The sequence below is a fragment of the Hypomesus transpacificus genome, chromosome 15 (genome assembly GCF_021917145.1).
Source record: "Hypomesus transpacificus isolate Combined female chromosome 15, fHypTra1, whole genome shotgun sequence".
In the NCBI taxonomy this organism is placed as follows: Eukaryota; Metazoa; Chordata; class Actinopteri; order Osmeriformes; family Osmeridae; genus Hypomesus; species Hypomesus transpacificus.
In genome coordinates this window covers 5,423,528-5,444,109 of record NC_061074.1, presented here as the reverse complement: position 1 = coordinate 5,444,109, position 20,582 = coordinate 5,423,528, and the positions used below count along the sequence as shown (strand labels likewise).

The 20,582-nt window shown below is 42.7% G+C and overlaps 1 protein-coding gene across 4 annotated transcripts in view; it reads right to left on the bottom strand.

The window, feature by feature from the left end:
• tpst1 (tyrosylprotein sulfotransferase 1) overlaps nucleotides 1-18,185 on the bottom strand; it is a 29,169-nt gene extending 10,984 nt beyond the window's left edge. For all 4 annotated transcript variants that reach the window (XR_006957177.1, XR_006957178.1, XM_047035752.1 and 1 more), the window contains exons 1-3: nucleotides 17,962-18,185; nucleotides 9,109-10,184; nucleotides 1,094-1,292 (exon numbers count right to left, since the gene is read on the bottom strand). Coding sequence is in view for 2 of the 4 variants with exons in the window: in XM_047035752.1 (XP_046891708.1) it covers nucleotides 1,094-1,292; nucleotides 9,109-9,980 (1,071 nt within the window). In the remaining 2 variants the exon portion in view is untranslated. The remainder of the gene's footprint in view (nucleotides 1-1,093; nucleotides 1,293-9,108; nucleotides 10,185-17,961) is intronic.
• Nucleotides 18,186-20,582: the final 2,397 nt, after the last annotated feature.

The following is a 20,582-nucleotide window of genomic DNA, read 5'->3' as shown; positions in this document are numbered from 1 at the left end:
AGGCCTCTCGCATTTCTGTCTACTGTGATCACCTTTGCCGTCAAGGTTGACATGCTTGATACTGTATACCCACGCAGATTTCGCAAAAAAACTCTTTATTCAGCCCACCTTTGCTCATGCACGCCTCTCGTGAGAAGCAGCAAACGATAAAGATGTATTAAAAAGAACAGTGTGAAATAAGCCCATGAAAGCGTGCCCAGCTGCATTAAAGCACTCATCCTTGAGTGAGGCACTGACGTGTGGCTGGCACTGCAGCAGAGGCCAGGCCAGGGATCACATGCAAACATGTCAAAGAACAAACCGTCCTCAAACAAAAGTTAGCCCCTGTAAAGCCAGCTTAAGCTGACACAAACAAACCCATAACATAAATAAATCTCACTTCAACACATTGGTGATGGATCTTCTGGGGGCTGCAGAAGGAAGTTCTATACATTGTAAAACAAAGCTCAGGGGACACACAATCTACGTAATGTTCACCAGCTCTGAGCTATTGAATCTAAAGACTGGAGCCTGAGAGCACGTCACCTGATAGCCAGGCTTGCTGAAAAGGATTTAATAAAACATTTGCTGTTCCAAAAATAGTTGCTCCCAGTACAGCACTGCAGATGTGTGGCAAGGACATAACATAACCATACCCAGCTGAGTTAGTTGTACGCAGACACGCATACTGTTTAACACAAAAGTGGATTGTTGGAAGTGGAAGTCAATCTGAAGGTAATGGTGCTCATGATATGATCTTTCAGATGCAAACATTTTTGTTTCGCTAAAAAGATACAAATCTGGTGGTCATTTAAATGAGGTAGGGATTGGATGTTATTATACAGAGGTGATAACTGAGAGGCAGTGATTGGATAGTAACAACAGGTGATGATTGCAAAATGATCAAGGATTTGAATCAGGGTTAAAACAATTACAATTATTTATCTATTTACTTGGGATAATTTTGGTCACTTTTACATCATGTAACTGTCTCTAACTATTTTTATGTTCCGCTACTTGCAGAAGCCTTACACAAATGTGCATTATGTGTTAACATTTCTGACGCATGTGTGTGTGTGTGTGGTGGGGGGGTTTGCTTCTGGGCAGCACTCACCCTCCTGGTGTTGTCCATGACCTTTGGGTCTGGCTTGCCATAGTTTGGGGGGTTGGCATGGGGGTCGTAACCCAGTCGAGACAGCATGGGGGCGATGACGGACATGTCCCTCAACACATCCGCTGGGATCTTGCCCACCCACTTGGATAAGGCCTCCACATTGACTGGCTTGATCACCTGATCAGTGGACCGTTCAACCCTGCAGAGACAAAAACAACAGTCAGCCCTGTCCTATCTGCATCCCGGTGCTGGAGTCACCGCATGGAGACCTTGTACTGTACCAGGTTAGCATTGTTTGTAAAACGCATTTAAAATTGCCACCTATTTACACACTAGTGTCTTTAGTCAACCCCAAGCATTGTTTGTTGACAGTTAGCATTTGTAGGTGAGAATTTGCAGTACTTGCTCGGTGTTAGTCTTGCTAGTGGACTATTAGCAAACAATCGTTACCACTGTTTACTGAACCACAAACAGCGTAGTGTTAACAATAAACTGCTTCCACATTGTTAGCCTGAATAGCTCACAGTGACCTACAAGACCTCTCCTTAGCACTCCCGTCCTCGCCGCTGGCATCTAATAGGTTGTAATCACATTATGGGACACAATTAAAGATGTCTTCCGGCCTGCCTCCCCGAAGAGCGACCCAATAAATAGCTGAATGAATGACCTCTTACTGTTTCAGACTATTCACCTGTCGAAGTGAATCAAATTTCAGACAATTTTCCTCTGAGTGAAGAGATGAAACATGAGGACACTGGTTGTCAACTCCCTCTTCAAACACACACTCCCAATTTACTGTATGAAAAGAGATTCTCTGAAAGATAAACAAGGGCCGTGGTACATTATCTAACAAATGAGAGCCTGGCTATTGGCAGAGGCTTGTGGGGGGGAGATGGGACGGTTAGTGTAAACCTGTTTGGCTGGCATCTATCAATTCTCTTGTTCATGCAGCAAGAGATTTGGTTGGTTTTATAAAAAATGAATTGACCACTGTCACACCCTGAGTTAATTATGCATTGAGTCTGAAATTAAATATTCAAAAAGCAGGGGTTAAACTGCTGGACTGCAGCTTTGTTAGGTCCTTATTCAGCTACATCCTTGTAACAATGTTACATCATAACCCAAGCTGTTAGCTAATGAAAGAGTCTTTGTTTGGGAGTGTGAATGATTGAACAGATTTGATGGCGGGCTCGAACCTGTGGAACTATAGCTTCCACACACACGCTGGTAAGACCTGTGTTGTTGGAGCCAGGCTCAGTTCTGGAAACAGCATCCTCCACAGAGCCTCCCCACTGCTCCTTCTTACACGAGACAGGGTCCATATGGCAAACAGATCACACCACAAACCAGCTTGAATGTTCAGACGACCCGGTGCACAGGGGCTTTGAGATGGGGGGTGAGGAATTGATCTACAGCCATTCCTGTGTAGCTACAGAGTGCAGCACAGCTTCTGTATGAGTCATATGAATCAGCAAGCGACACGTCGCTAACAGCTCAGAATCATCCATTCAATAGCTGGAGCAAAAGGGATGTTGCTTTATAGCATGATGATGTTGTTGAAGTCAGCTTTTTTTACACAAGTCTTCATGAACTCTGGAAGTTTGTTTTTTTATAACTGATGAGTCATTTCAGGCATTTAAAATGTAAACCTTAGGTTGATGATCTCGCATTAAGAACTGGGCTGTTTTGTTGATGTGCCTTACAGCCTATAGCAGATTATTTTCAAATAGTACATAAATGTGGAAGTACTGTTAGTCTTTGAATTCTTGATTCTTCAGCTTTATTCATTCCCATGGGACGCCATCTCTTATTTCTCTTTACCGTCAAGGATGGGCTCGCTCAGTCTGTTCCTCAGTCCATTTGCAGCGGCACTATACTCTGCCATTCCAACACTGCCGGCTGTGCAGTACCTCAATACGGCAATTCACTTTCACTAATCCATTTACTTTGCAATTGAATCTTTACACTGTACCAGCATAGTCTCCTGCATGATTAATAGGGAACTGGTTTTGTCATCTCAGGAGAATGCAGGAAATTGTTTCTGAAAAGAGTGGGCCGCAGTCCAAACGCTCACTCACAGGCAAATGGAAAGAGAGGGAAGAGACAGTCAGTAAAGAGGTTGATAAGTGTTGAGAGATCGAAAAAGGACCTCGGCCAGAAAAAAAACTTGAAGAAGCGGAATCATTGCTTGTGTTCAATATCCACAAATAAACAAATGAGAAAAAATAAAGAAAGAACGGATGACTCATTTCCTCCTTGGCATTTTCATTCCTTGTTATACCTTATGAAAGCTATGACCACGCGCCTGTGCTTTGTCGCTGTTGCCACGGCCACCAAATGGGAAGGCAGACTGTGCTTAAAGAGTGGATGCTAAACGGCATGAATATTTAAGTGTGCATTAAGGTGGTATTTGCGAATGTGCCAAAAAGATTAAAGAAAGAAAACAAGCTAACAATCACAACAACCTCAAACGCGAGCAAGGAGAAGCATGCATTGAGGGTGTATTGCTGATATCAAATTAAACTTTATTTGCATGGACACACAATGTATCCTCCAGTAAGACTTTTTCTATTTCTTGGTGAGTCATCAACAGCCTGCTTTCCTCCCCACCTACAACCCATATGCACAAGAACACAACACTGACAAGGAGAGGGCAGGAGACAAGGACCAAAAGGAATGCCGTCTAACTACACAATGCCCTAAAATAACTGCTGCTCACATTCAACATTCTAAGCCAGAGCCATTATGGTATTTTCAACCATGGTATTTCTAATTATCTCTTTATGCAATATCCACGCACGATTGAAAGCTGTATAATACTGTAGATGCAGCATTAGATTCTCTGGTGCTCTGTGGCCTTGAATGAAAGAAAGGAAAAAAAAATCTCTCAGGTCACATGACCACTCCCTCCAGGCTAGGCACTCCTAATGGCTTCTGGCTTGTCAATTATTCATAGATGGACCTGGAGCTCCTCTACCTTGGGTGGTGCACTGTATCACCGAGGGCTGATAGAGAGATCACGGATGATAAAGGGGAGGTTGGGGAGCGGGAGTAGAAAAGTAAAGGGGGGGGGGGGGATAGAGAGCACCTTGCCTAAGGATCTAAGTAATGGGGCCAGGTCTCTTTGCCAGTCCTCTAGCCTCGCTCTCCTCTAAATCATGGCAGTGTAATTGATGCTAATGGTCAGGAGGAGGTCTCGTGCCGGGGGGGGGTCTGGCGGTCTGCTGATGGGAGACGACCACACAGATAGGGACCTGCGAGGTTTAGGGGGGGGGAGGTGGTGGGGGAGTGCGGTTTACATGGGCAGGAGAAGGCACTTTGCCAGGTGTCTTGGGGCTTAAATGTAATGCATTGTGGGTGATTGACTTGTAGATGGGTGGAGTTGCTGTGATGTTTACAATAGTAAGAGGCAGTCATGATGCCCTAAGGGCTGGGATGGCTGCCCAGCCTCCTAGAATCATATCAGTGGCCATTTTGAGAAAGGTATGCGGCAATCTGTCGCCTTAACTAGTAGGCCAGTAGACAAGACTGACTGGGAGGGCGGTAGTTTGTAGCAAGAGCATGTATGTTTGTTCTCACTCGCACTGATCAGGATGGTTTGCTGACAGTGAAAGTAGTTCAAAAGGTTTGTAATTGCAGCAATCAAAATCACATTGGAGATAAACAGTAACAGAAAGCGAAAACATTGAGTGAGAAATTGTGAGTTTTGCCATAATGTTGTTGCATGTGAACAAGGTTTCAAGGTGCAAAATAATATAATGTTGCTTATTAGGTACCATTGTCAAACCCCTTACTTACTTTCGTCTAATCTAATCCCATTGTAGACAAAGATTCAAAGAAAGGGTTTAAACAGTTTTATGCCTCCAGAAAATCTCACTCTCAAGTGAGTCTGTATAAGTAACCAGTAATTGTGACTAGCTAGGTACAGACATATTGCAGCCACTCAATTTCATTTTAGTTTCTGCCTTGTTCTTGCACAATCCCCTTCAATGCTTTAATGGAAACTGTCTGTGCAGCAGTAAGACCAATTGACAAGTCCATGTCGCTAGTGCCCGAGTTAAGGTCCCTGTCTATAAATATTTGATGAGAATCAATGTGGTGAGGGGTGGGATGTATGTGGGATGGCTGGGCAGGGGGGAGACCTGTGTCTGGAGAGGGTAGGTAGGAGGCTGAAGTGCTCTTCTGTCTCCATTTTTGCTGCTCTCTCTCTCCATCTCCCCTCTTACTGTCTGAATCACTGATTGTCTAGGGCTCTTGTGTTCTACCAGGTGAGAGGTCAAGTCTACTAACACACACAGAGCTGCAAAACAGGAAAACAAGTGTGTATGTGTGTGATGCCAGCACATCACTCCAGTGCTCAGTGGGCTTCAAGAGGGCAGAGCAAGGACATTTTACACCCCCTGAAAACTTAGGAGTCCTTGCCAAAGGACTCCCAGTGGTCAGATACCATGACTTGACCTGTTGTACTAGTGTGCTGGCTTACAGAACAACCCCGTCACTAAATCTCGAGTTAGTCCGTTGAGACCCAAACAAAGTGTACAACTGTCCTTTGGGTTATTTGTAGACTGAAATTGGACAATTTCACATAGTACAGTTTGCATAATATCTCTCAATAATACTATATATATATATATATATATATATATATATATATATATATATATATTATTACCCTATAATATATATATATATATGTAATGGATATATATCCATGACTTTGGCATGATTTAAACCTCAAATTGAGGTTTAAATCATGCCAAAGTCATGGATTATGGATATGCATGAGACAGATGAAAGTAAGATGATCCATTTCTATGCATGGTAAATGGACTAATCCCCCCCCCCCGTTTTGGACCCATTTTAGATCCCGTTTCTGAAAGCATCAACACACCAATAATAGTTTAACATACAGTTTTCAATAGCATGGACTGGATCGGAGTACAAATACAAGGTATTGCCATTAGCAAAAGTAGGTCTCTACACAATCCATAAAGGTCATTTGGCAAGTCTGAGCCTTATTAGCATGATCACTTCAGTGCTGCCACATATATGCAGTCGATACGAAACGAGCGAGGAAGTCACATAGACAGATGCTGTAAACAATGGGGGGGAGATCTGAACGAAAGCTGGGGCTAGAGAGGAAAAAATCAATGTACCACAGAGCAATTCTCTCTCATTCTCTCACACAGACTATTCATACTCCTCTTCCTTTCTCCCCAGTGTGTAAAAGAAATCGTTGCTAATTAATGAGGGAGCGAGTTTCCTCATCCCGGTGCAGTTGATTCCTTGGAGGATGCTGACTGGTCACTCTGGATGGAGGTCCTCCTGTGTTTTCAATTTCAATGTGATGGACCAATCAATAGTGACTAATGACACAAAATTACATGACAGAGATGATGCTCATCAAGATGACAATGTTGTGTGTGTAATATGGTAATGATCTTTTACCATGTATTTAATACAGTAACAAGACAACATCAAGCCCTGCGAATTAATAATCATGTTCCTGTCCCCATCTCTTCTTCATCCCATCCCAATTAGGCCCAACTTAAAAGATGAAAATATCAAAAGGTAGACTTCCTTAAACACGCAAACCACAAGGAAGTCAGTAAGGACATTCAAAACACATCTATGGGGGTATGTGCACTAGTTGTAGTTATACTACATGCTTTTACAGCACTCAGGGTCAGCAGTTGTTTCAGGCTGACAGCATGTTCTCTCTCTAGTTTTCTGCCATTCCCATGACCTAGTTTGCACTGCAAGTAGAACACACTGTCCCAGGCCCTGAAACACCTTCAACTCCCACCTTGGCTAACTTTTGGTTTTGGACACATGGCTAGAAAATGTGTCTCTCTCTACAACTGGACTTTAGGAAGAGGTCATATTTTGTGTGAGTTCTTTAGATGTCATCTCCTGTAGTGGATTATACAAAGGCTTTTCAGAGTTTTATTTCTGAGAGTGGTATGTTAGCTTTGTTGCCCATCAAATATTGACATATTACGACTGTCAGGAAATTCTTTTATCAAATAGTGCACAGAGTCGCTGGAGTCAAGGCAGTTTATTACTTGCGGCATGCAGCAAGGAGACAAGGATATGGTGATACAAAGTTGTCTGAAGTCTGAGGAACTGTCAGTCTCCTTTTATCCTCAAGTTCGCATGCGTGTGCGTGCGTCAACAATATGGAGTTTGACCCTAGTTCCAACACAATATGGAGTTTGACATCTGTTTAGCTTACTTGCTAAGTGAAAAATATGTACATGCCGAGTAAAGGTAAGGAAACGAATTAACTTTTCAAAAGTGCATAATGCCAATGTTTTGTGTCAAACTTTACCAATCACAGTATGACACCATTAATGAGGACAATAGAAGAAAGAGATTAAATGTCTCCAATAATTATATTGAAGAAAATACATCTCCTTTGGCTCAAAGGGGAGAGTGAGAAGAGGAAATGGGGAGGGGTGTAAGTTGAGTGGGAGGGCTGAGGATGTGGGAGAGAGGGGGCTGCAGAGACTAAAGGCAGAAGGGGAATTTGCCCACTTGACCGTACGCTTTTTATTAAAAACCATGAGTCTTCCCTCATCTGCAGACAATAACAAAAATGTCTGCAGGGGATGTGAAGTGGTGCTACGTGGCAGGATGGAGGGGGGGGGGGGGGGGAGGTTACATCCAGTAACAAACTCCCCCATATTATTGTAACCATAACAATTCTGACGAGAGTCGGGGACCATTAGGAAAAGCTAACCGACCTTCCTACAGTAGTCAAGCATTTGGAGAGAAATGGCTTGTGGGGTTCTCACCCTGAGCAGGGCCAGGACCATTAATCCCCAGATAATAATGTGTAAGTGTACTGAAAAGTTTAGAGGCTTGATGAACACACGGTATGGAAATGTTTCCCGTTTCTGGCCTGCCTCAGGCCAATCACAATTTAGTTAAATTTGTTGCTAACTCACTTGCTAACGTCTGACTACATGCTGATAAACAACAGTGCCACGGGGCATTCCTCTCTTACTCCCCTGTGAGAGTTACAGTTCTGAGCCAACTAAGACATGAGCAGGCCCAAACTAGTTTTATTGCAAAACACTGCTGCAGTGGGAATGTTGTTGAGTCTGCTTGTTCAACATGCGTTCCTTCTAGGCTCAATGTTAATGCAAGCAGCTATCTACGCAATAAAGTCATGTGTTTATTCAACTGACGTTACTTCAGCAATGAAGTAACACTGAACAAATAAGCAACACAGTTGGACAGGCAGCATCTTGTAAACAGAAACCTTCCCCTGTGGTCGCACCTGCATGTTCTCGTTAAGGGAGTACACAAATGTAGATGTCATCAATACATAGGCGAGAGAACTGCCCGAAGTAAAGCGAAAGAGAGAACCTGCATGGCAAAGGACCACTACTGTTTCTAAAATGACCCTACCTCAAATTCAGTTGCAAACAAAATACATGACCCAGAAAGTTAGATGATGCATGGGGTTCTCTGGTTCCTAATTTACACTCCTTTTTACACCTTTTTACAATTTACACCCTTCCACAAACCTTGTCCCAGATTAGTAATGGAACAGCAAAAAAAGCTTATTTCTCACGTCCGAGACATGAGGTCACTGACCGCGCGTCTATGAGTAGTTCTCACTTCTTGACACTACTTACCACTTGCATTAGATCACTTCTTTAACATAGATTTGATTTATTATTAGAATAAGACTGGTGTGAGCACATGGTTTTTTATCTGATCTATTGAGTTGACAAGGGGCAATGTGGAGAATGTATGCAGAGAAACAGTATATACAACAGTTGGGAAGACAGAGATTATATCTTAATCACAATTCCAACCCTCCATCCCTTTAGAATCCTTTGCAAATCTGAGAGGATTGGACAACAAATGTGGCAGAAAAACGCAATCTAACCTTTCATAGAAGGAGTTGTAGATCTATTTAACCTATCCAATCCTCTCAGATCGGCCAAAGTCTCCAGAAGAGATTTGGGCTAACGGGCTATGGGATTTGGAGTGTGACTTACTTGGAAAGGGACACTCCTCCGGCCTTCCCGATAAGCTCCTCGTGGTGGAGCACCGCTTCATTCCAGGGAATGTCGAGGAATTTCAGCAGCGTCCTCATCCACTTCTCTGGGTGGAGGACCAGCTGTTCATAGTGCACAGGCAGGCACTTGTCTGCCGCCTCCAGGCACTGAGTGTACATGGTCTCTATGGCCCGGTTCCACTTGGTGAGGCAGTCCCTGTAGCTGCCCAGGTCAAAGCCGGCAATGGTCACTTTCCGTGAGATCATGGAGTGGACCGAAGCACGGCCATCCCGGATCATCAATATAAACTTAGCCCGAGGGAAGATCTTGGCCAGGTAGGACAGTGACTTAAGTGCAAAAGGGTCCTTGTTGCACAGGAAGTTGGCTGGTTCGCCGTGCTTGACGATGATCTCCAGCAGGAAGGCCTGCATGGCAGCATCCAGCACCTCATCAGTCACGCCCGCCTCGTCCAGACGCATCTTCTCCCGGCCCGAGCGGCTCCACATCTGCTTCATGGCCAAGATGCGGGGGATGACGCGCGTCTCCTCGCCACAGCGCACCTCTGGGTGGGCGTCGAGCATGGCGCGCATCAACGTGGTGCCACTACGGGGGACGCCGCCAATGAAGATAAGTGGCATGTCCTTGTTGTAGACAAAGGGGATGCTGAGATTCTGGCCCGTCCGCAGGGTAGTCCGCATGCTGCCGCCCAGCGAGGACAGGGCCAGGACCCCGCCAGGACCGGAGCCGAGCTGACTGCGCTCTTCGATGCGGTGGTGGCACTCCATGGCGTGACGTCCCAAGTAGAACACTGTGACGGAGCTGATGACCAGACAGGCCACCAGCAGGTTTTGCTTTAGTTTGCCGATGATCATGATGGAGGCTGAAGAGGGGCTGGGGAAGAGGTCGAGAAGGGTCACTGAGGGAAATTTGGGGGGAGGAATAGTCGGGAGAGGGGAGAAGGGAAAGGGGGAGTGGTAACAGGGTGGTCCTCTCTCTTCAAGGCTGGCCGGCAGGGGCCGAGCTTGGACTGTGTTCCTGGGTGTGCAGCGCTCGTTGAGTCCCCAGCTCCATTAGGCCTAAGAAACGATAGAGAAACACTAGACAGATTAATTTCTCGTTTCCCCACAACAATATCATCTCAAGTCAACCTTTTTGGTGTTGTGTGAGAAACCCAAGATTCGATATACCCTTTAATTATATTCCGCGAGAACCATTTCACGTGACAGATGTCAAGCAACTGCTGTGCAGTCACTGCACACATGAAATAAAACTGTGAACACTAGGGGGGAGAAACTTGTAGAGAAGTGGGAAACCCAGTAATCACAACATTCCAACCTTCACTTCAAGCCAACACCACTCTACAACTCTTTTTTAGAGAGACACGCCACAACATAAAGCCACAACTGAAGCCCACAGTTGACACTGAACCAGGAAATGAATAGCTGAAGCCAAAGAGCATGAGAGCAGCAATTTCAAGTACCAGATGAGCATGACTACACACCAAGTCAAACAGCTCAAACTGAGTTTCTAAAAGGTATGAGTTAGTAGCTTCACTCGTACCAGGAAGAGTCCTGATCAGAATGTTCTGTTTGTTTTACATTGTACATTTCCGTGGAAACGCACTGCAGGAACAAGACATTCAACCTTCCGTTTCTCATTTAGCTGTGAGCAAGAACACCAGAGAAGTTTCCCCCTTGAAAGAGTGGGTGGTGTTTTCTATTGAGCAACACACATCGCACATAAAGCCTGCACACCGCATTGCTCTGGCAAGCGGCTTTCCTGCTGCTGAAGTAACTCACTGGCAACAACGATGGTTGCAGAAAGGTTGTCTGAAAGTTCGCTCCACCGTTTTCTTTCCCAAGCATAATTACGCCACTTATAAGGAGTTTGTAGAGGGGGTGAAAACTGTGTGTGTGGGGGGGGGGGGACAGCAGGTCACCTCACCGTTGGTTGGAGCCCTCTGCACCTAACAGTCAAACAACAGCTAAGCACAGGGGAAAAAAAGACTTGGCGAAGCTGTGGGTTCCCAGAGAACACATATGGGTTCCCACTGACTAGCGTGCAGGGCTGGATAAGACTGGCAACCCAGACATATGACAGAACAGCTCTGGTTCTGTTTACTTAGGATACACTCGATAACGATTTGTTTTTAACAAATCTAAGGTTAGTTTTTGAGTATGGGTCAATATTATTCCTGGAAACGCATGCCTTTAGGTAAACATGGAGGATTAAATTCCCTTCCCTGTATCATGAGGAGGCGAGAGATGAAACTGATCTTAGATTAGCGGATGAGGCCGCAGGAGACAATTCACCAGGCCTTGTCACAATTCCACAAGAGACACAGCTGGTTGGCGATGGTGGTGGGGGGTGTCTTACATAAACTAGATTCAATGCCGAGTGAATTTGACATCAGCAAGACAACACCTTCACACATCTATGTTGATGAGACCTTCAGGACTGCTCCCACACCTCCTCGCTTTCAATCCTCTCTAGTTACTTGAGCAGTCACTTTATTGCACGTTCCTCAGAAGAACTGAGACCTGCTCCATGGCTGCAAATACACACATTCACAATACCCAACTAACACATTTAACAGCATTTCATAGCCCATACACTTAACAACAAACATGCGACAGGTGCGGGCATGACAAGATAAGACTACATCATCCAAAAGCACTCAGACACACACACACACACAAACACACGGTACAGCCACAAGACAGGCAAGAAACATTATGAGAGGATACATGTCCGTAACAATTAGCATTGTGAACTGCTTGAAAGCTATAATTACAAGCCCTGCTTCCTATTACAGAGTTCCGTTATTACAGAGTTGAAACTCTAAAAGCGTTTCAATTGAACATGGTTTTCTGCTGTATTTAAAAAACCTAGATATCCTAGCTAGACTTTTTAGCGCGTATAGGCGTTGTTAGACATAACACTACTGGGGCACAGTACTGCCCTTTAGTTACAAAATACAATCTTCAGTCACTACTGACTAGGGTAAATACCAACAAATAAATTGACCCATTCCTATTAAACCACATCCAGCAGTAGACCTCAATCAGAATAGGCTGACAGACAATGGTGTAAATTCAATATACTGCAATTCTTTTATCTTTTAACAGCCTCTAACCTCCTGAAAATACAAAAAGACAGATATGAGAGGGGGAAAAGACACTAGGATAAAGAAAACAGCATTTTACACATAGCTATCCAGGTCCCTCAATAGTGTAATATGTGCCAGTCTAGACAGATAAGAGGGAGTGTTTCCCTTAAATTATTACATCTTCCATAGATCCTTATGGACGTATTGGTGGTTTTACAAATGTTGGCCATCTTTTACAAAAAAAACTTGAAACATTTCCCAGCACTATGGTGTTAAAGACAAATGTAGTCACAGACTCAGTCACATTTTTGCTGTACCAGTGGTGCTCATCTCTCCACCTTTCTCACATTGGGCTCTGTCTTTTCTTTCAGCCCACCTACACAAACTCACACCTCTGTGTCTCTTCTCGTTGGTGACTCAAGACTGAAGGGAGCGGAAAGTGAGAAAAATGCCTGCCAACACCTTTAGACTATTATAGAGAGTGTAAATGAGGCCTCCTCCTTCTCAAGGTTATTTCAGTTCTGAGCTTGCATAGCAGCAGACATTTGCTATCTAAAAGGCGTCAGCACACTGTTTTTCTAAAACCACCCTACCAAATCCAGATCTGGAACGTCTCGGGGCCCTGTCTTAAAAGTAAGTGAAGAATATGGAAAAGTAAACAATGGTCCTGCTTTCCAGAGTCTGAGGGAGACATTTCAGGAGGTAAAACATTCCACACTCAAAAGCTACTGGACTGAGTTACAACTGCGGTTAAAGCTTCAGTGCGGTCTCATGTTTCACCTTTGTGCAGTCGAAAATAAAGAAGGTGTTTGCATTCAATTAATTGGCGCTCTTTGCTCCTGTTACAGATATTAAATCCACGTCTGATTTTCCTCATTGATCTGTTAGGGAAGCGGGAGAGGGAGGGAGAGAGAGGAGGACTCTCCGTGGAGTTATGTTGAAACCAGACCACGCTGTCACTTAATAACAGAGGAGGTTGTCTACACGGGCCCTGATGGGCAAGACATCCGCAGAGTCTGTTCTGGCCTTGGGAATGGGGGAAGGGTTCAGAAAGAGGAGAAAACAGACATTTCATCTCAAATGAAAAGAAGGATTGTTTTAGGGCAGAGGCGTTGTTAGACATCAAACTGTACTGGGGCACAGGACGCTAATTCATATCCCTTTTTTTCTTTAAAGCTTGCTGAGCACAATGCACTACTAGGCTATAGAAACTCCCCCTTGCTTAAACCACTATACAACTGTTCAGGGATGCAAGTTCTATATCAGCTTTGGCAGGGCATTAATAGTTAATGCGAGTGCGCATGTTTTTCGCAAATATTTTTTTGAGCTTCATGTAATTTTGTTTTTATGTTTTAGTCAAAATATGATGATCGGTAGGCCTATAAATTAGAAACTATCTATAGTTTTGTAATGTTTTAATAGACTACCTCGATTCTGACTGTTGCATTACCTGCTTTCTGGAATTACCCCCCTGGACCTCTGTGTCCGTGCAGCAGTGGCTATTTGGCAAAACCAAAAAGCGCTAACATGGAATTCTGCATGCATATAGGTTTGTGTTTTCGGTTAAACACTTTTACAGGCGTTGATTTGGATACTGCGTTATTTTTTTCCGGGATTATCAATCTAAATTAATGCACTGCCTAATAAAGTATATTGTTAAAACTCAAACTTTTGATTTTACTGGGGCACAGCAGATTTATACAGGGCACGTGCCCCAGTAAAAAGGGTTGAACGTTGCCCCTGTTTTAGGGGCTTCCTCCCCAATGCTAAGCCCTTTATACTGCAGTCTAACAAGCATGCTTTAGAATGATGTTAATTCAGTAGTTTTCCACACAGATAGGGTAATTATTGATTAAGATCAAATATGACGACAACTGTATAGGGCATAAGACCCCTGTTCTGTTTCAATTGTTACAACTATATATTTAGCTTTTTTGAAACGACCAATAAAATACACCTTGACAGTCAAGAAATACTAGAATACAAAAAAGAATTGCAACTGCACAAAAATGTAACCATTTACCAGGATCAGATGTCACACATAACACAAGCTCTTCCCCAAGTGTTTTCCAACTGGACATTTGGTATCCATCTACTCTCACATGACAGCTGAATCAATCAAAGCAGTGGCACTTAACCTGGACATAGATTTTGACCTTCCTGAGAAAAGTGGATTGTCCCACCTTAACCAAGTGGTAAAATAGGGTATCAGCATATGATAAGGCCTAGATGTTTTGTTACAATCTTCCATGTCATTACATGTCCAGGTTTCAAAGGAGGGGAGCAGAAATCACTAACCTGCAGTTAGCCTGCCCTGAGGGTTTATCACGAGGTATTTAGAAAAGTAGCACACAGGAAAGGTAAACAGAGTGCTTCCCCAATTATTTGGACAATAAACCTGATGTCACTCCTCCCCTGGGGCTTAAGCTTACTTATGCACCTGCTCAATCATTGAGGGCCTGACACAAAGGCTCTCTTACTGATTAAATATTGGTCAAGCTAACATTCTTACAAATGTAAAGAAGTTTCAACATTTTATTTTTTCTAGTTCCATGTGATGGCAGAGGTAATTTAGTGTGATTTGCATTTATGTAGACAAATGTATTCTTGTTATGATATTTCTCAGTACATTTGAAATATTTTGAACAGCCGGGTAATCAAGCTCTAGCACTTCTACTGGACTAGGCACATTCTTAACAGTATAGCATGTTAGCAGCAAATAGCAATTTAGCATCCCAGTATAATGTTGGAAGCTGCATATAATCCACAGTTCTGAGAGAAATAAATAAATAAATGTCACATTAGACATTTTCCTCATGAGACCCTAGCCTACAGTGCATTCTGGGCTCAAGTTACAATAATTTCCATTTGAAATGGAGGCAATAGCATTGTGGGGTGCCAGCTCAAGTGAAAGGTCAGCACTCCAGAAAACCATTAGTCCCCCTTGACTTCAGAAGTGCTGCAGGAAGGAACTTTTCTCTCCTTTGTGACTGAGCTATGCATAACAACATCTACTGAACCCAGAACGCTCAATAGAGGAGCTACACTGTGCCATACATTCTGGGGTACTTTTCCCTACTAAAGACAAAATGCATGATCACATTTACAAAGTCTGTATTCTCAGACTATTCTCTATGTGCATGTACTGAACGGATACCAAACCGTATATTATTAGTGAACACACTAGTTATCTAGCATAAAATGATGAACCAGTATGGGCAGCAAGCAGACAAAACAGAAATCGAGTCATATTAATCATAGTAGGCATTTCAATCAGCCACTCCAGAGCTCCATAGCCACCGGGCACAATGGCAAGAACCCTGGCACTTCTTCATTAGCATCTCCTGATAAATGGTTGGTCTGCTCCTTGCCTTCTCTTCACAGCAACAATGCAGCTCACGCACACCAAACAATATTAATCATCATTGCATCATTTCATTTTAAGGATGAGATAAGGGAAATGTTCTTGCGGGCACAATGACATTAAAGCAGTACTCTGAACTGAGAGTGCATGAGCCGATTCAAGCTAAATCCAAATAGAGATCTGTTTACAGACAGATTCCTGATTTGATCTCAAGAAACTTGATGCACATTCTACTTAAAACTTCCAGTACTCAAAAAACAAAAGGGTTAGGTTAGGTTTTTTTACATTTCACTTGCTTCGTCAAACAGTGAGAGCACCAGAATGAGGAGAAGAATCAAAACTGTATTGTCACTTCCACACCAAGCGAGATCCATTTAGCACAGCAACGGGGCCATCCATTTCCACTGAAAAATACCCTTATTTCCAAGGTAATCATTCATCCATTAAGACAGTGCACAGGAAAGTGGGCCATATCTGAACACTGGAGCCTAAACCAGCACAGCATCTATAATGATACATGTTACAAATGTTACCGTCTCAGCGAGAAGGAAAGACATGCACATGTAATGGACGTGGTCTTGCAAGCTCCATCAGAGGCATACTGGCCAATGTTCACCCCCACGGGGAGTCAAACTTGCCACCTCTAGACTTTCAAGCGCAACCACTACCAACTACGCCAAAGAAAAGCTAGCTATTCTTTAACGTGGGTGGCCTATTACATTGCGGAGGAGTGAGTTTTACCGATTCACACCGGTTACACACAGACCACATCCTCCATCTAGAAAAGCAGAACAAATCTTGAGTTTCACCAGAGATATTCATCTCCTTAAAGACTGTAGTGGTGCTAGAAGCAATGAAGGATTATTAGAGTTCACAGCAATGTTGTGGTCGAATCTGAGAGGTGTAACCTAACTGTTAAAACATATGACCCCTTTGTACATACCTGATGAATGTTTAGTGCTGACTCTGCAAGCTACTAGCAGCACGTTTCCTCCTGGTTAGTGTAGGGCAAGCAACTGACAACACCACTGCAGCATCACTTACCCCGATGAAGGAACAGAGGATAATAAATAAGGAATCACTAATCAGTAAAGCGACTCAGGATTGGCAAAAGAGACAGCAGAATGGGATAAATCAGTGAATCAGTGAGTAAATCAGAGTGTCAGCTTGGGATAATTACTTAGCAGGCACCGTGAAATACACTGTGGGCAAATTAATGATATTAGTCATCAAATAATGTGACACACATATTCGTGGGCAGGTAGGAAGGATATTTGTTGTCTATTGTATAAAATGCTGGTTTGGGTCATCTTAATTGCAAGGCAGTATGAGTATTATTTTCAAACTAGGAAATGAGGGGGAACGTGCCAAAGACCAAACTGCAGACACATCCTGCCGCTGAGGGGGCCAGAAGGAAAAGACTTGAATCTAACTGGACTTTGTCTTCATTCAGACCACCTGCAAGAGCAGATGTGGGAGCAACAACTACCAATAATATAAAACGGTACCAAGTTACCATGGAATGGATTATTATAAAGCTTGGTTACAAAATAATAAAACCTGACCAAATATATGGGTTACAAAATAGATTTGTTAAACTAAAATCATGCAAGATCACGTCTCCTGGCACCCGATTACTGTGAGCTTTATTGAATATTTTCTGTCAAAATTGCTGATGGGAGGATGGCAAACATGACGGGATTTAGTTCACAATTGTGGTAATCCCTTAAATGTAGTCACATGGATTAATTTTATTCAGCAAAAACACTGCAATTAATTGTTTTCAAGGTGTTGCCTAAATGAAGATAAAGTACGCCAGTTCAGACTACAGCCTGCATATTCTTAAAATGGCACCCCGTTAAAAAATTTACATAATAATTTTCCAAGTTGCATACAGGGCTTATTTGTGTGGACATATCTAAGAATTACTTCGGATACCATAGGTCCGCTAAGTATGGTTACAAAAACGGTCCCTTAAGATATTCTATTTTGCTACACATAAAACAGGTAGGCTGGTCATGTGTGGTTTTCACATCCAAAGGCAGGAAAGAGTAGCAAATCCAGAAAATCCGTCTAAACCGTGTTCATGACAAGACCAAAACAAACTGACAATCGTACAAAATGTTATTGGCATAGCAGATGATTTCTGAGGCGAGATAAATGTTAAGAGGTATAGCGCACGTGCAATAACATCATAAAAGTATTTAACCCCATTCGCATATCTGAAACTTAAATAACTGTAAACTGAGTTAGAATGAGAATAATAAAAACACAGAAGGCTATCAGTATGCCCAAAAAGACTAGTGCTACATTGTCGTGGTAACTGATGGAAGAGGCAGCAAAAGAGGCATTGACTATTACATTTTCTCTTGGTACCCACCAAATAATGTTATGGATCCGTTGCAGGAGAGAGTTGACTAGTTGATTAGCTAACTGTTCCAAAGTGTTGACAATCGTGACAATACATTCCGTTCGTATTGTCTGCTCAAAACGGCATTCTCTTATAATACAGACAAGAATACTTATTACTGCTCTCTCTACATTTGTAGCTATGTGCAAAACCGTCACCACTACTTACTAGACTGGTGCCACAGCCTTGAAAGACACTTTGTTATTGGGCCACCTGCGGGTTGTTACTGAAAGACGTGCCTGTCTCAGAGCTGAGGATTGGCCAAATGCATAAGGGGCGGGAATACAATGTGGCAAGCTTTTTAAAGAGACAGTAAACTAAGGTGAGGCCTGATGCAGTGTTGTTCAATAGGCTTTGCGAGGCTACAATATATCAATTAAGGTCATATCCATTTTTTAGGCCAACATACCTGGTCCTGTGAATCGTGTTGTTCTGCTCTTGATAATATCACGAGCTGGCATACTCAACAATCCGCCATCACAATGTAGTTTTTAATATGTGAACCATTGTGGGACACATTTAAATCTGTTGATCTCTTCCTCAATGTCCTTGAGTGGTTAGAGTGTTTACACCGACTCACCCGCTTAGCGCTACTTGTCTGAGGGGTGGCCTTGCAAATATGGGGTTGGCATGTTCACAGGCTTGTTGAATCAGTGCACTGCCTGCAACTTACAAATTCACTATTTAAAAACCTTAAGAGGAAGAAATGTGCTGGCTGAGAGGTAAAACAGAGGTGGTTTATGGTGTTACAGTGTATTATTGTCAACATTGAATACGTTCAAGCAAAAAGCTAACATTTTGTCTTATTTCCAAAGAGAATAATTACACATCAAAAAATACAAATACTTGGTAGGTAAGACACTACTAAGCTTGTATCAAAAATTCTAATTGGAGTCTAATTGTTTCAGATGTTACGGGGTAGCTTCTAAATACATGACTATGACTTAACTTGATGTCTCATAACACCCCTTCATGAGTCCTGCCCATACAGAAAAAATATTTGTAGAGTACCATTCAAGTTGCAAGTTATTAGATATATTCCATTATATCTTTGTAATTGCAAAACATTTTCATTATATATCTGCATGCCTGAAGGTCCCAGCATGATTTCTTTTAGACAAAAGAAAAAAAAGAGAACTCAATAAAAAAGTTGGAATGGATCAGGTGAAGCACATAGCTTTCAATTGCCTCCAGTCGATTCATTGCCTTATAGCAAAGACATCCTTCCAGCAATCATCATAAATGTCCTTATCTGAAGGACAGGAATAGCAAGAGACCAAGAGAGAGAGGCCTTGGTGCATTTGCCTCCTCCTGACTAAGTTGACAGATCGAGTCTCTCACAGAAAATATCACTTTCTGTCCCAAGGACCTTTCTCATGGTAAAAACCCTTTGAACCTAGAGGCAGAGGGGCGAAATAGAGATGCCAGGTGATCAATGATGCTATTATGGCAGAATCTCCTGTTTCAGTGAGACTGAATGGTCAGCACAGACCAGCACTCATCTCTGGCAGAGTTCAAAGTGCACGTTAACTGATCCGAGTGGTACTGAGAATTTGAGACAGAATGTACACAGCCGTACAGTGAATTGCTCTGTGCGAAGGTACATTGATATGCTGTATAGTCCAGACTGTTAATTAGACAAGCTCCACTTGTCACATGTCGTTACTTTCTAATTTTTTGTTCACAGCTCAACAGCAATTTCGTGAAACTCGTTAACACTAGAGCTGTGACAATGCTGCCTGAAATCACATTTCCAAGTCCCTTAAGGCCTTGAGACCACAGAGCTCTCAATGTACACCACAGCATACAGATTCCCCTGCAAACCATAGATCATTCATCTGCGAAAGCACATAACTCGAAAATGAATTCAGCAGTTCTGAAAAGGAAGATGGAGGTCGAAAATGCTGCAAACTCAATGGATCCCCCTGAGAACCATGTGAGAGACAAATTCAGAGCTCTACTGGAGTGTGAGAACGGATGAGAATCACAGGAGAATTGAAGGAAATTACAAGTCTGCACCATATCTCACAATGCCCCACACTTCATGGGTTTTAAAAAAGAACTGTAATATAGGTTAGATATAGGATTGGGGGCCTCGGGATGCAGAGCGAAAAGAAACAACGCAATTAAATAAGTGTGAAGGTTATCATCCTCCATCAACATCGACAAACCAAATATATCGTGTTGTTTGTAGTTTTCCACAGTTAAAGGTTCTTAGAATTCTAAGTATATTTTTCTAAAAAGCTATATCTTTTTGAGAAGCTACCTGACTTTGAAGACATGTTGCTGTATATTTGAAGCCAAAGTTTCATCTGGTCCCTTTATGACACACAGGTAAAATTAGACTTAACTTTTGAGTTGATTTGTGTTGCAAATGTATATTCGACAATGCATCTTCTTTTTTGCATCCCAATTATGAAATGAGAAAAGATACAAAAGATCTTGTTAAACCTTTTCAGAATGATGCTGCACTTGCTCTGGTATGAATGTTGACAAGCATGTTAAGCAAACAAATTAAATTAGATTGGCCTTCCATGACTCAGTTTCACAGTTAGTTTGGCTGTCTGTTCTGACAAAAAGACTGCTGATGA